General features: G+C 37.0%; 1 protein-coding gene across 8 annotated transcripts in view; it reads left to right on the top strand.

The window, feature by feature from the left end:
* The window catches only part of PARG (poly(ADP-ribose) glycohydrolase), a 139465-nt gene that overhangs the window by 49546 nt on the left and 74551 nt on the right, over positions 1-15368 (top strand). For all 8 annotated transcript variants that reach the window (XM_035023874.1, XM_035023882.1, XM_035023900.1 and 5 more), the window contains 3 exons: positions 61-153; positions 4640-4797; positions 14092-14171. In XM_035023874.1, coding sequence (XP_034879765.1) covers positions 61-153; positions 4640-4797; positions 14092-14171 — 331 coding nt within the window. The remainder of the gene's footprint in view (positions 1-60; positions 154-4639; positions 4798-14091; positions 14172-15368) is intronic.

Genomic DNA, 15368 nt, shown 5'->3' with positions numbered 1-15368 from the left:
TTTCATAACAAACATTTGTTCATTGGTTATTATTCACTAATATATTTTATTGGTTTTCAGGTACTTGAAGAAGCAGAAGCTCAACATTTATATCAGTCCATTTTACCTGATATGGTGAAAATTGCACTCTGTCTGCCAAATATTTGCACCCAGGTTAGTAGAAATAACTTCTTCCTCAGTAGCTTTCTTGGCACTCACAATTGAATTTCTTTTAGACTCTAATGGCCAAGGGTCAAAGAGAGAAAAGAGAGAGATGGGAAACAGTTTTTGCCAAAGAGTATAAGGATTTTGCTATACTGAAAAGAGGTTAGAGGCTAGAGGGAATGCTGCAAAAGGACATTAAAAATGCAGCATTCAATTTCTGAGCTTCAGTTTACACTGTTGAAGTTTGCTTATTCAGACTCCCTATTCTCTTTTTGTTTAAACAATCTCTGACTTAAAAAAAAAATGTCATTATTCCACAACATACTAATGGATTTAGAACATTTTATCTTCAGAATGGCTTACTACCTCACACTCCTTACCCCCCACAGTGGTGTATTGTATATCAAATGAGCTCATGGTGCTTTTTTAACTTTTAAAAATGAAAGAAAGAATCTGGTATTACTTCTTTTGGGGGGGAGTATATTAATTATAGCTACATAATAAATTACCTCAAAATTTCATGGCTTAAAGCAACAAACATTTATTATCTCACAGTCTCTGTCAGGAATTCAGGAGCAGCTTTGCTGAGTGGTTCTGGCTCAGGATCTCTTTTGTGGTTGCAGTCAGGGTGTTGATCAGTGCTGTACTCTTCTGAAGGTTTCACTGAGACTGGAGGAGCCACCTCTAAGTTGGTTTACTCACGTGGCTTTTGGCAGAAGCCCCCAATTTCTTTTTTCTTTTTTTTAAGATTTTATTTATTTATTCATGAGAGACAGAGGCAGAGGGAGAAGCAGGCTCCCCAACAGAGCAGGGAGCCTGATACGGGGCTCAATCCCAGGACCCTGGGATCACAACCTGAGTTGAAGGCAGGCACTTAACCCGACTGAGCCACCCAGGTGCCCAGAAGCCCTGTTTCTTGCGATGGCCCACTCCATAGGCTGATTGGGTTGTCCTCACGACATGATTGGTAACTTCTCCAGAACAAGCCACCTAAGGGAGAAAACAAGAAATTGGCAGTGTCTTTTTTTTTTTTTTTAAAGATTTTATTTATTTATTTTGAGAGAGAGAATGAGAGAGAGAGAGCACATGAGAGGGGGGAGGGTCAGAGGGAGAAGCAGACTTCCCGCCGAGCAGGGAGCCCAATGTGGGACTCGATCCCGGGACTCCAGGATCATGACCCAAGCCGAAGGCAGTCGCCTAACCAACTGAGCCACCCAGGCGCCCTGGCAGTGTCTTTTTTGACCTAGTTTTTGAAGGCACCTACTGTCACTCTTGCTATTTTTCTGTTGCTTCCAAATTAGTCACTAAATCTAATCCACACTCAAGGAGATGGTAATTAGACTCTCTTAGAAGGAGGAAATATCAGGGTGCCTGGATGGTGCAGTTGGTTGAGCGTCTGACTCTTGGTTTTGGCTCAGGTCATGATCTCAGGGTTGTGAGATCGAGCCCTACATTCACTACACACTCAGTGCAGGGTCTGCTTGAGATTCTCCCTCCCTTGCCCTCTACCCCTCCCGCTCGTGCTCTCTTTCTAAAATTAAAAAAAAAAAAAATTTTTTTTTAAAAAGGAGGAAATATTAAAGGATTTGTGGACATATTTTCAAATCAGCACCATAAGAGGTTTTTGGTTTGTTCTTTATAATTTTCTTCCTATGTTTCTCACAACAGTGGCTTGAATTTGCCTCTGTCTTTTGTGTCTAGAGCCAGATCCCTTGCTGCAAGGATGCTAGCCAGGGTTTTGCTAATACTGTTGCTTCACAGAGGCCCTAGGGACATTTTGGGTGAACCAGTTTACAAATGTGTGAAATGGTTTAACACACAGCAGTTTGTCATTGGGGGTACCCCCAAAACCACAAGCATAGTCATTGGGACAATCTAAAAACGTAGCCAAATGCCTGAGGGCCATGCCATCTTCAGTTGAGAACCACTGTATGTTTTTTGATGTGCCATATTTGTTAGCATTTTACTGTGATATTTCTAATTTTATGTAACTTTAATTTCACATCATTAATGCATTGTGTCTGAAATAAGTTTTTCTGTTGGGCAGGGAAAATATATATTAATACTCCTCTTCTTGTTTATGTTGGAAGTTTTTTGCTTACTTACATGTCATGTTCACTCTTTTTCCTTTTTCTCCTTGCTTTCTTCCTTACCTAGTAAAATCTCCCACTATCTCTTAGGTTCTGCTTAACTTTTATGTCCCCTGCGAAGCCTTCCCTACCTCTCCTAGCCAAAGTTAATCCCTCCTATAACATTCAAGTCACACTTAGAACATTATTTTGTAATTTATATCTTTATATAATTTCCCCCTACTATATTATATTCTTCTTGAAGGGAAATCCTCTTTGTGTCCCCAAGTTTCATGTGCTTAATTAAATGGTTTTTTAATTCAACTTGTAGTTCATAATTGATAGTATATAACCTATAGACATGAATCACTTAAATCATCTTCTCTTCCCCTTGCACTTAGGCAAGAGCATTTCCATATTTTATGTGATGAGATATATATTCAAAAACATCTAAATTTATAAGCTCTAATAAGGCACTTGGTAGAACAAAATCAGATTTGTGGCTCCCCAACATTTTGACCTGGCTAAAAACAAATTTGTTCTTCCATTCATGTATTGGTGGGGACAACATTTTAAATCTGGGCTTTATACTGTACTGAAGAGTAAATCCCTGCTATAAAAGTTAACATTTCACTTTGATATCAAAATATATCTTTGGCAAATTAAATTGCATATGTGGTTATTTAATGATTTATTACATTAACATTCTCTAGGCCAAACCAAAAGGTAAATTTTAGATTTTAAAAAGGAAATTAAAAGAAGGAAACAAATTTTGGACATGAACTTTTTGAAAGATCTTGGTTCATATTAAAACAGTCTCTTACTTTAGCTGAGCACTTGATAAGATCCACATTTTCTAGTTTTCCCCAAGTATGAGCTTTCAGTCATTTCTCCTCCAAGAAAATAGAAATCAATTACTCTATTTAAAATTGTACTGCTTTGTGATTTGGGGGTTAAGAAATGTTTGTGTTTATTGTTCATTAAGCCTAAAACATCACCATTGATTTTTAAAGTCATTTTTATGGATAACTTGGTAAATGGCAGTTAAAAGCTCATTTTTAACTAAAACTAAGTAACAGTTTGTTTGAAGCCATTGATACATTGTCACCTTTTCTAAACTCATTGCTGGGTTGTAAATAAATGTATAGGGTGGGAAATGGAAATCCATATGACCTGTTTCCTCTTTCTTAGAAATGGTAATTGCTAAGGCCTAAAAGGAGAGAATTTTGGATATTGTAGTGATTCTTTCCATTTCCCTTGTTTGTTTATCTTTCTATTTTCCCAAGGGAAATAGTTGAACTGCAAATTTAACCTTTTCTTTTTCTAGCAAACTCTTATTCTAGCACTGATGTACATTTTCTCTTACTTAGAAAAAAGTTAATTGTTATATCATTGCAGTTTTGATTTGTCTTGCCTGCCTTTCCTCGGTTTCATTTTTGGTGTTGATTCCTTAGATATGATCAGGACAGTTGTCTATGTATACTGGTTTGAAATGAATGCAGATACCCAGGATTCTTAGTTCTGGGTCTTATTGAAAGGCTGAAGGAAAAGCATCTTAAACATTATGTTGGAGCATTTTAAAACTTTACAACTGATACATAAACTTGGCTTTACAATCATGTCTTTGAAAACATGTAGTTTAAACATTTAAAATAGAATAAAACCCACTGAATATAATAGTCAGATCCCATGCATTATACTGAAAAGAAAAGGTCAATGAATTTGGATTTGGTACAACTAGAAGACATTTCCATCATAAAAACTTAGAAGGAAAAATGTCCTGTGTCTTCTTGGCTTAAAATGAGTATGTAGGAAATGCCTGTCTTCTTACAAGTTATACATAAGTCTGTATTCACATGTCCTATTAATTGCTTTAATAAAATTAGATTTAGGTCTCATTAAGAAATTGTCAAAGTAAAGTGTGATTCAGAATTAGAAGGAAAAGACTTATTTATTGAATTATTTTCCTTAGATCATTTTATTTAGGACTAAAATAGAAAAATTGCTCCATCCAGCAATCATAAATACAAGTGAGAATAAAATTTAGCATAGGTAACAATAATAGCTAAACTCAATGTTGCATTTTTATGTTTCATCTTTTGTTTTAATTTTTCATTACATGGGTAATGTGTTTTTATTTCCTACTTGCTAAAGCAATCTTGTTTTCCACTAATAAGTAATGTTTTGTGTTCTTTTCACTATCATTATTATTGATTAGAAATCTGCAGTTTGTCAAACAAGTACACTTTTCCAATCATCCTTGATGAACTGCCCTTGACTTCAACAGTACTGCTGATTTAAGGATTCAAGAGTGGCCTGAAATTATTCCTGCCTTAATTTAGCAAATGCAATTTGGTGCCTCTGCTTTTGAAATTGCTAAACTAATTATTGCTCTTCTTGTCTGTATATTTTGTTTCCTCTATCAGCCAATACCACTCCTGAAACAGAAGATGAATCATTCCATCACAATGTCACAGGAACAGATTGCCAGTCTTTTAGCTAATGCTTTCTTCTGCACATTTCCACGGCGAAATGCTAAGATGAAATCCGAGTATTCTAGCTACCCAGACATTAACTTCAATCGGTATGTTTTCAGAGAACACCTCTTTAAAAGTGAAATAGAGAAAGGTGGAAGGAACTAATATTTGTCCAGTGATTTGCCATAGGCCAAACATTTTATGTCCAGTTATCTAATCTTTATAATGCAGTGAGTTAAGTGGTATTTTTGCCATTTTGCAGGCAAGATAATTAAAATTCAATGAAAATCTTTGTTATTATATGGTTACTCTCCATTAATAACACTAAGAAGGAGTGGGGAAACAATGAAAAATACTGTCATCTGTGTAAGAGAATTTATTTAAAATCCCAGCAAGAGATATCCATTTTATACCATATTCTCTTTGATTATGTAAATACCAGTTGTGAGGAACATGTTGTTAACCTAATTTTGAGTCAGTATGTTAAGCTAAGTTTGTTTTAAGAGAATAGTATTTAGTCATTTAGTTCAAAAATACAGTGAGCAATTACAGTATTCTCCACAGTTTGTTAAGTGCCTTGAGGGTTACAAGAGAAGGGATGAACCAGTTTCTGACTTCTGTGCCTTTCTCTCATCCACAAGGCCTTTATTCCTTCTTCAAGCATCGGTTCGTGTGTCACTGCTTCTGATAGCTCTGATCCTGCCAGGATAGGTTTGCTACTCCTTAGGGTTCCTATGAAGGTCTGTATATACCTCTGTTATATAGAGGAGAGGTATACAGCATTATGATACTTTATAAGAAAAGGGTATAGTTTAATAAAGGAAACCTTTCTTGAAGAAATAACTTTTGAACTAAGTATGAAGGGGTGAGTAGGAGTTTTTGCCAAGGAGAAAAGGAGAGAGGATTACATTGTGGGCAGGGGGTACAGCACGTACAAAAGTACCGTGGTAAGAAGCACATGACATCCCCAGGGACTGAGAGAAGACCAGTGCAGCTGCAGCACAGAGAGAGAGGATAAGTTGCAGAAGGAGATGGGGGCCAGTAGACAATCCTACTGTGCCTAGTAGGCCTTCTAAGGCAATAGGAAGTCTTTAAAGGATTTGGTCTGGGAGGAGGGGGAAGCTGATGTATTTGATCTGATCTGCATTTTCAGAAGTTTATTCTGACTACAATGTGGGTACTGAGTAGAGAGGGGCCATAGTACAATGAGTTTACCCAGTTGGAGAGGCTATTGCAATACACCAGGAAGGAGAGGATGATAGCTGGGATCGTGTAGTGGTTGGGGTGGAGGTGTGGTGACATTTGAAGGGCAAGTCAGTGTGATGGTGACAGACTTGTTCAGTGAGTGGGTGAAAGGAGGCCTCCAGGGTACTTCTTAGGTTTGTACAACCAGGCATGTGCCTTTAGTGTTCTCTGCTTTTCCTCCTGTACCACCTACCCTACTTTGTTATAATTGCTTGTTTCATCCTTTCAGTGGGGACGGGGATCTTTTTTTTTTTAATTAATTAATTTATTTGAGAAAGAGCTGGGGGAGGGGCAGAGGGAGAGGGAGAATCTCAAGCAGACTCCCCCACTGAGTGTGAAGCCTGAAGTGGTGCTCAATCTCACAACACCGAGATCATGACCTGAGCCGAAATCAAGAGTTGGACATTTAACTGACTGAGCCACCCAGGCGCCCCCTTCAGTGGGGACAGGGATCTTATCTTTCATTAGATTTCATGCATTGTAGGCCTTCAATAAATCCACATTGAGTGAATGAAAATAAACTTTACAGATGGAACGTTTGAGAAATTGATTAGTGGCAGAAGGCTAGGACTAAAACTAGTTCTTAGTCTACTGTTTTTTATTTTTCAAACTGCATCTTATCCTTAGCAATTAGGAAATGTTTTTGTTTTTTTTTTAAAGATTTTATTTATTTGAGAGAGAGAATGAGTTAGAGAGAGCATGAGAGGGGGTGGGTCAGAGGGAGAAGCAGACTCCTTGCTCAGTGGGGAGCCCAATGCGGGACTCGATCCCGGGACTCCAGGATCATGACCTGAGCCGAAGGCAGTCGCTTAACCAACTGAGCCACCCAGACGCCCCTATTTGAGAAATTATTAAAGAATTTTTTTATACTCATAGTTAAGGGCTATGCATCTCTTGCAGGTTTTCTTTTTTAATATAGAAAAGGAAATGGTCAAATTTTGTATGTAAGTAAACAGTGGAAATTTAATTTTGTAGAAATGTAATTATCTGTTTCCATGAAGAGTATTAGTTATATTAATCATAAGGATCTCCATAGAGTAAATAGTCTTTCTGTTTATCTGGAATAAATGTTTGATCAGCTCCAGGATCACCAGGGATACTGTAAATTTTAAAATTTCTATCCAGAATTCTCAAGACAGTCCCAGTGGCTCTTTGTTTTTCTGGTTTTGGGTTTTGGTAAGCAGTAGCTCTAATTAATAATGCTTTAGAATTAGTGTTTCTAATTCTAGGGGTGAGTAGTCAGTCAGTGCATGTATCTTGATGGTCCCTCAGATAAACCTTTGATGTCTTGGTTACAAGCTTTCTCAGATTGATTCTTGACTTAATTATAGACCTCTTAAATTTATTTTTTAGATAAGAACTATGCATTCTCTTACTAAGTTAAGGTTGTATCAGAGAGCCTCTTTTCCAAAAAAGTTATTTTTAAAACTGTTAGGGATATTTACAAACATACTAAAAAATAAAGAAAACAGTATTATGAACCCATGTTTATCCAACTTCAGTACTTACCAGAATTTTTTATTTTGCTCTGTTTTCATCTATCCAACCCCACTTTTTTTTTTTTTTTAATTTTAAAACAAATTGGAGATGTTAAGTTTCACCCATGAAGAATTCAGTATTTAGGGGCACCTGGCTGGCTCAGTTGGTAGAGCATGCTACTGTTGATCTTGGGATGGTGAGTTTCAGCCCCATGTTGGGTGTAGAGTTTACTTAAAGAAAAAAAAAAAGAATTCAGTATTTAAACTCTTCACAAATCACATTAGTCTGATATCTTGGTTAAATGTTTATAGCCCTTTTCTCAGAAATGCTTAAAGCTCTCTGTGGATAACTACAAATATACATTCCTCATCAGTTAAAACAAGAAAAAGCACAGAAAAGAGAGCGGAAGATTAAGCATGATTAGAATTAGCAATTGTAGGGGTACCTGGGTGGCTCAGTTGGTTGGGCTTGGTCTGACTCTTGAGTTCGGCTCAGGTTATGATCTCAGGGTCCTGGGATCAAGCCCCCATACCTAACTCCACACTCAGCGTAGAGTCTGTTTATCCCTCTCCCTCTGCTCCTCCCCCTCCTTTCTCATTCTCAAATAAATAAAATAAAATCTTTAAAAAAAAGAATTAGCAATTGAATGTAGAATATGACCTCAATTATGTTAAAATATCTGTATTTTTTAATACACCTCTACAGAGGTTCATGTCGGTGCATGTATGAGCATGGAAAATGGACTGGCAAAATTAATAAAATATGATTACCATTTAATGCTTTTATTTCATCCTTTTCTATATTTTTGAAATTGTTTATAATAAGCATATATTACTTTTATAATCAGAAGAAAAATAGTTACAAGTCAATCATCAGAAGTGGAGCAGAAGACAAAGTTAATAAAAAGAGTGGATGATTTTTGTAATTTGATTTTGAGGTTGGAATCCCACAGATTTTTTGAGCCTTTTTAAACAGCTAGCTTCTTCCTTCCTAACTATAGCCCCATAGACACAGTATCATAACCTCCCCTTCCCCGTCACTGTCCATTCAGCATGTAAGAGAAACAAGTCCACAGGGTCCTCTAAGGGTTGGGCCCCTGCTACACTGACAGCATTCTTCTCTCGATAATAAAATAGACCTCAGGTTTGGAATGGCTGACAGGTAGAAGTCAAGAAGTTTTGGGAAGCTTTGGCTTTTGTGACTTCCCATTTCCTGCCATAATTACCAGGATTTATATCAATTTTAAGACATGTGTTAATTTAATTTTTAAGATTTTATTATTTGGATAGAGTGAGCGAGCAAAAGAGAGAGCACAAGTAGGGGGAGCAGCAGAAGGAGAGAGAGAGAAGAGACTCCCTGCTGAGCAGGGAGCCTGATGCGGGGCTCTATCCTAGGATCCTGGATCATGACCTGAGCCGAAGGTAGACGCTTAACCGGCTGAGCCACCCAGGTGCCCCACATGTGTTCATTTTAAAGCATCATTGTTTTTCAGTTAAACTTCTGACAGGGGAATGCTGGAACTTCTTGGCAAAGGCACTTTTATCTTTTTCATTGTGCATGGTCATTTATCCTGAAGTCTGAGCTGGTTGGCTCTGAATGTCAGCATGTTAAGTTTGATGGGAAAAGAGGCTGAGCTATTTTTCTTAATGAAGGGAATATGGGGGCACCTGGGTGGCTCAGTCATTAAGCGTATGCCTTTGGCTCAGGTCATGATCCCAGGGTCCTGGGGTCAAGCCCCGCATCATGCTCCCTGCTCCGAGGGAAGCCTGCTTCTCCCTTTTCCACTCCCCCTGCTTGTGTTCCCTCTCTCACTGTGTCTCTCTCTGTCAAAAAAAAAAAAATGAAGGGCATATGGATTTGAACAATATAAGCATTTTATGTAAATGAGTGTTGATTTCTTTGCTGGCCATGAGAATTTTTTTTCATGAGAATAATTCTTAATAACAATACCTAATATTTATTAAGTACTTGCTGTGTATCAATCACCATGCTGTTATTTTTTAACCTAATATATCAAACTTATAAATTAGGTGTTTTTTTTTTTCTTCATTTTTCAGATAAGGAGATGGAGGCTTAAAGAGGGTAGGTTACTTCACTAAGTTAGCTGGTATAATTGGGATTCAAACTTAGGATAAAGTTAACCTCTAGAAGCTATGTCCCTTAACCAAATTTGGCCTCTCTTTGAATAATTACTCAGTTTAATTAATTAATACTTCTTATATCATAGCTAATCAGAAACTAGAACTATCCTTAGAAATAATTCTTGATCTGTAAAATGAAAGTCATTCATCAGTCCAGAGTGACCATGAGGGATTTAAACTCATAGTATCCCAATAGCATTTTCACCAAATGAGAGTTTTAATCTATTGAAGATTTGAATACAGGCATATTCCTGTCTCCTGGTTGATGGATATTCTTTTGGTCACCAGAATGTTGAAAATTAATTAAGGGCAGGTAAATCCTGTGGTAGTCTCCACAATTATTTTAGGGAATCCTAGCAGCCAGGATGTCAGCACTTGGCTGCACTGAGATGGTATGTGTTTAATAAGCCTAAACTAGCAAAAAAACCAGGATCATGACTATACATGATCATTGATGCTGTCTGTTAACAGCTTACTTTGATTCTATCTGTGGTAGTTTATAGGTAGGGAAACTTCTATACTAATAGGTTTAGTAAGAATAAATGACTTGTCAGCAGAACTGGGACTTGGACACTGTCTTCTGTTCAGACTCCATGCTCTTTCATTATGTCTCACTTCCTCTTGAGCAAAATGCTCTGAGAGTGCTCCAGAAATGGAAAACAACTAAAAGTTCCCCTTTTTCATGTGACTTATGAAAGATCAAGTACCTAATTTGATGAGCCGTTTGGTAAGCTGATTATGGAGCATTTTGTTGTGGTGGTGTTTTCTTTTTTGCCTAGTTGCTATTTATGATTATAGTTTCTGGCAGTTGGGAGTTGTGTGTGTGTGAGTGTAGTTAGCCTCAAAAGGGCTATGGCTAGCTAGTTGATTGAATAAGAAAAATGGCTAAGAGTATGTGGTGGGAGGCTGACGTCAATAAATTGAATAAGTCTTCCTGTTTTTATTTATTGTTGTGTTCTTCCAGCTCTGCTTAGTTATGTTAAATATCCCTGACCTTTTCCCCTGCTTGCCTTTCAGGGCCTAAACATTCATATAAAGGCTTCCAATGTGATTAGCATTGATGCTTCTGAGATTGCTTAGAAACTGATGGTCAGAGATTAATTGTGGGTTGTAGCAGTGGTCAGCCCAGGAGGCTTTTACATCTGCCTCTTCCCTGGATTGAAAGTGCTGTTGGGGCCATATGGCAGATTGCTTCACAGAAAAGCCAAGAATGACTTTGTGGCTAGGTTCCAGATTATCATTTGCATCCATTTTAAAGTGGAGGTTATAGTGCTTTGAGTTTGATTTACTGTGTACTAATGGGATTAATCCTTAACTTGAAATCACATGAGGGGGTGTGTGTGTGTGGCTAGAATTCAATTCCAGTAATGTTATCAGTATTCTATTCAGGGAAAGATTTTATTAAACTATGATTTTCTTTATATGTATGGAAAGAAAAACACCAGTTAATAAGTATCTGACCCTTGATTGACTTATTTCCTTGAAAATAAAAAGTTTTGTTTAGAACAAGAGTGAGCTTGCCTGACTGGCTTTTTCTCTTTGCTTTTTTTAATACTCTCTAATATTCAGTTAAATGCCAAAGTGTCCTTCCTACATGCAAAGGGGTTATTGTGGTGTAGTTTATGTGCATGGTCATCTGCATACCTGCTGACTCAAAATACGCCTTCAAATATACATACCCGGGACTTGAAAACCTAAATTAAAAAAAAAAAAAATGTTGACAAGTTAAATCTGATGGTGCTTGATTATTATAAGAAGGTCTCATTCTCTTGGAGTCTCTCTTTCTCTGGGTGCTTTTCTCTCTGTGTGCATTTCTGTCTCTCTTCCTTCCCTCTGTCTCCAACCTCATCTCGTTAGTCTCTTCCTCTCCGCCTTCCCAGCCTCATCTTTTTGACTCCCTCCTTTCTCGAGCTCATTTCTCAGTGTCTTTGTCTTCCTCCTCCCCCTAGATGCTGTCTCTCAGATACTACATCACTCTTGTGATTTTCACTCATGTTGTTTGACTGTGTTTTTATGTTATTTTCACTTGCTTTCATACCAGGATAATTCATTTTATTTGGGTGGCTACGCATAGTACTTTCAGACTTCGCTGTTGTGGAATTTTAGACTTCATGCAAGGGTTTTATTTTATTTTTTATTTTTTATTTTTATTTTTTAAAGATTTTTTATTTATTTATTTGAGAGAGAGAATGAGATAGAGAGAGCATGAGATGGGGGAGGGTCAGAGGGAGAAGCAGACTCCCTGCTGAGCAGGGAGCCTGATGCGGGACTCGATCCCGGGACTCCAGGATCATGACCCGAGCTGAAGGCAGTCGCCTAACCAACTGAGCCACCCAGGCGCCCCATGCGAGGGTTTTAAACCTGCTTCATCTTCCCTGACTTTCTACCTCCTTCTTGTCTCTTATTCCTACCACCTCACATGCACTTCCTGCTCCATCAGGAAGATGGGAAAGCATATTTGGCTACATAGTGATTTGAAATTAGGCTTGGAGCGACAAACAATACATTGAGATTCTGCTTGACTTTGTACCAATAAGGTTAGGATCTACAAGATAAATAATGGGTGCTCATTTGTAGTAGGTGATACTAACTGCCATATAATCTTCCAGGAAAGTCAATATTGCTAGGGTAATAAATCTATAGTCCCAAGAGGCTCTAAGGCTTACTAATTTGTCATTGTGGTTATGAAATATGTGGACTTCAAAATGATTTTACAAACAACTGACCACAGATAGAAGCTACGGACACTTTTTATGTTTGGGGGAATTATTTCTTAAGGATAACAACCATTTTTTTCCTTACTACATAGCAGTTCTGTGGAAGAGGAACTTTAATTGAATTATGTAGTACATCAGTTCATCTCTAAGAAAAGGTGATGGCTGCCTTTATATTCATACTGTTTCCCTCTACTAAGTAGTAAACCTAGAAAGGGATTTTGCAATGGTTCCCTAGATATTCATTTAGTAAATCACATTTATTTGATACTGGATGTTTAATTAAACTGCCAAGTGGCTTCTTCATTTTGACTATCATTTTGATTTAAATAAACTATCCTGGTTGACATATTGCAGAAGAAACCAAGCTGAAACCTGCACTCTCAAAGATCCTTTCTTTCAGCAGGCAGCTGGATTTTAAGAGTATTTGTAATAAACATTTTTGAAAAGTAAGTTCTTTTGGATGAGTAAAAATTATCATACAGGGACTCTTTTTTGAAAGAGAGAGAGAGAGTTGGAGGGGGGGAGAGGGAGAGAGAGAGAATCTTAAGCAGACTCCATGCCCATCGCAGAGCCAATTCAGGGCTTGATGTAACAACCCTGAGATCATGACCTGAGCTGAAATCAAGAGTTGGACGCTTTTAACCAACCAAGGCACCCAGGTGCCCCCATACAGGCACTCTTAAACTGTTTTTAAAAATCAGTTCTATTTTAAATTTAGCTAAAATACTTTTCTGACATTAGTATTCTTTTCAGGAAATAAGTATTCACATAAATTGTTTTCTCAGAAATTGACCCTGAACATAGAATTTCCCATCATTGAAAACAGGATCATTTGAAATCTACATTTCCTTTCCGTTTCCTAATTCATTTCAGTTCTCAATAGGATTTTCTCATGAAATTAACTTTTCCCTCTCTGCATAGTTACATAAGCTTGCTTTTCTAATCATGAAAAATTTTACCCATTTCGGCACTTATTAAAGTGAACTTTTACTTAAAGGATTTCTGGTTGTAAAGCCAGAGTATATGACTAGAGGCAGATAAATAATACCTCATCATTTATAGCTGCAGAATTTCTTTATAATTTTTAAATGCCTTTGGAAAGCTAGATCTTGTGCCCAAAGCATGCTTTTGTGTTTGAAATCCTTCAGCGAACTCCTTATTCAGGTCATATGCTTCCAAAGCCCTGCTTTTCTTTCCTCAGGATAAATTGCATTATGTGTTACCATTAACAATGCCACGTCATTTCGAAGAAGACTAAACTAAGTAGTGCAAGTCCAGGTTGCTGGAAACTAGATGAGTAGGCATTGTTTTGGTTACTGTGCAAAGGGTGTATCTGTTTCATTACCAAAGATTGGTCAGTCCCCAAATACCTTGTCATACCTGCTTGTCATTGTCATAACCACCCACTGCCCTCCCTCCCCCAACATAATCGTGTGGATTTTTTTTCAGATACCATTTTTGTTCAGTCATTTAACTACCTAGTAATATTATGAATTATTAGTATTTGCCATTGGGAAAATGACTGAGCATTAACTCACTGGCCTAATTGACTTTGGGGGGCCAGATGGTGCCTTCTCCCTGGAGGAACATAGATGGGACAAACACTGTTGTTAGAGAGTGCCATCTGACTCGAACAACTTTTAAGAAGCCTGGTTCTAGTTGGTTTTAGTCCTCCCCAGATGCTGTTTAAATCTGGTTTTCCAGTTCTCTGTCATTATAGAATTGCCTTCCTTTACTTGATAGCAATATATTTAGTTGTTTGTGAGTCATTAAGGCATTTTAAATCACCCTTTTTTATTTTATTTTTGGTCTTTTTCAGGTTGTTTGAAGGACGTTCATCAAGGAAACCAGAGAAGCTTAAAACACTCTTCTGCTACTTTAGAAGAGTCACAGAGAAAAGTAAATTCCTTTCATTCTTAATATAATTTTTATCACTGATGCGGACAGTTCAGATCAAGTGGCAGGTCAGAAACATTTTGTGTTCAAAGTACATCTTCCTGCCCAAACCAAATAATTCAGCATTATAGTCTAGATTTTATGCATATTATATACATTAAATGTGTGCTATGAATATGTGTGAGTTTTATATACTCTGAAATTAGACCAGCAGAACATATTTTAATAGGTTTTCATGAATGAAAAACAGTAAATTAATACTTTGAAAAGAAAGTATATAGACCAGGAAATACATTTTGGGTGTTCTTTATTTAGAGAAGCATTGATTATTAACAGTTAGTGTATTTGCAGAGGATAGCTGATTTGTTGCCTTCCTACTCATCCCTCTCTTGTGGCCCCTTTACATACTTTATAGAGTTCTTATAAAACAGTGTTGTACTTAGTGTTTATATATCTTGTTTTCCCAGAGACTAATCATAACACCTGAGGCAGATATCTTAACCAGTGCTGGAAGTTACTAGCTAATAATAGATCAGTATTGCTACTCTTACCCTAGGAGCTGGGCGACCACAAACAAGTTTCTTAACACCTCTAAGCCTCAGTTTCCTCATCAGTAAAATAAAAGAATAATGGTCAGTTACCTCATAGGATAGTTGTAAGTATGAAGTGAGAAGTTACATGATTAATAAATGTTAGCTATTTCCAGTAGATGGCCTTTCCTACAAGTCGATTATAAGGGAAACCAGAACATCTTAAAGGTTGCTTTTGCTAAGTAGAGCAGGTCAACTCTGGTCAAGTGAAATGAGTTCTTTTCAGTTCTGGTCATTCAGGTTGTCAGATTGTCTCTAAGTACATCATTGACTCATTTTAAGATCAATTTTCTCATATTCTTCCTTTAGTATATAATTTCACATTATAGTATACTTGGCATTTTTTTCTTTTTGAAGGTATTGCTATTAAACATTGTTTAGAGTTTTGGAAAGTAATCAATTATCAGAATGTTGATATTTAAGAGAAAAATCATGCTTCTTTGATAGAGGGTTATTTATTTCTTAACTTATTTTAGTTTTGATCTCTATACTGAATGAAATAATAAAGTAAATGAAGACTCATTTGGGTTTATGAGACATAAAGCCAAATTAGAATTTGTAATAATTTGTTGGAAAGATGAGTACATTTTTTGCTATTCTAAATTTGCTT

This window comes from Mirounga leonina, unplaced genomic scaffold (assembly GCF_011800145.1).
Source record: "Mirounga leonina isolate KUSES-001 unplaced genomic scaffold, KU_Mleo_1.0 Mir_114, whole genome shotgun sequence".
Classification (NCBI taxonomy): domain Eukaryota; kingdom Metazoa; phylum Chordata; class Mammalia; order Carnivora; family Phocidae; genus Mirounga; species Mirounga leonina.
The sequence above is the reverse complement of the archived record's forward strand: the minus strand, read 5'-3'. Positions and strand labels throughout refer to the sequence as shown.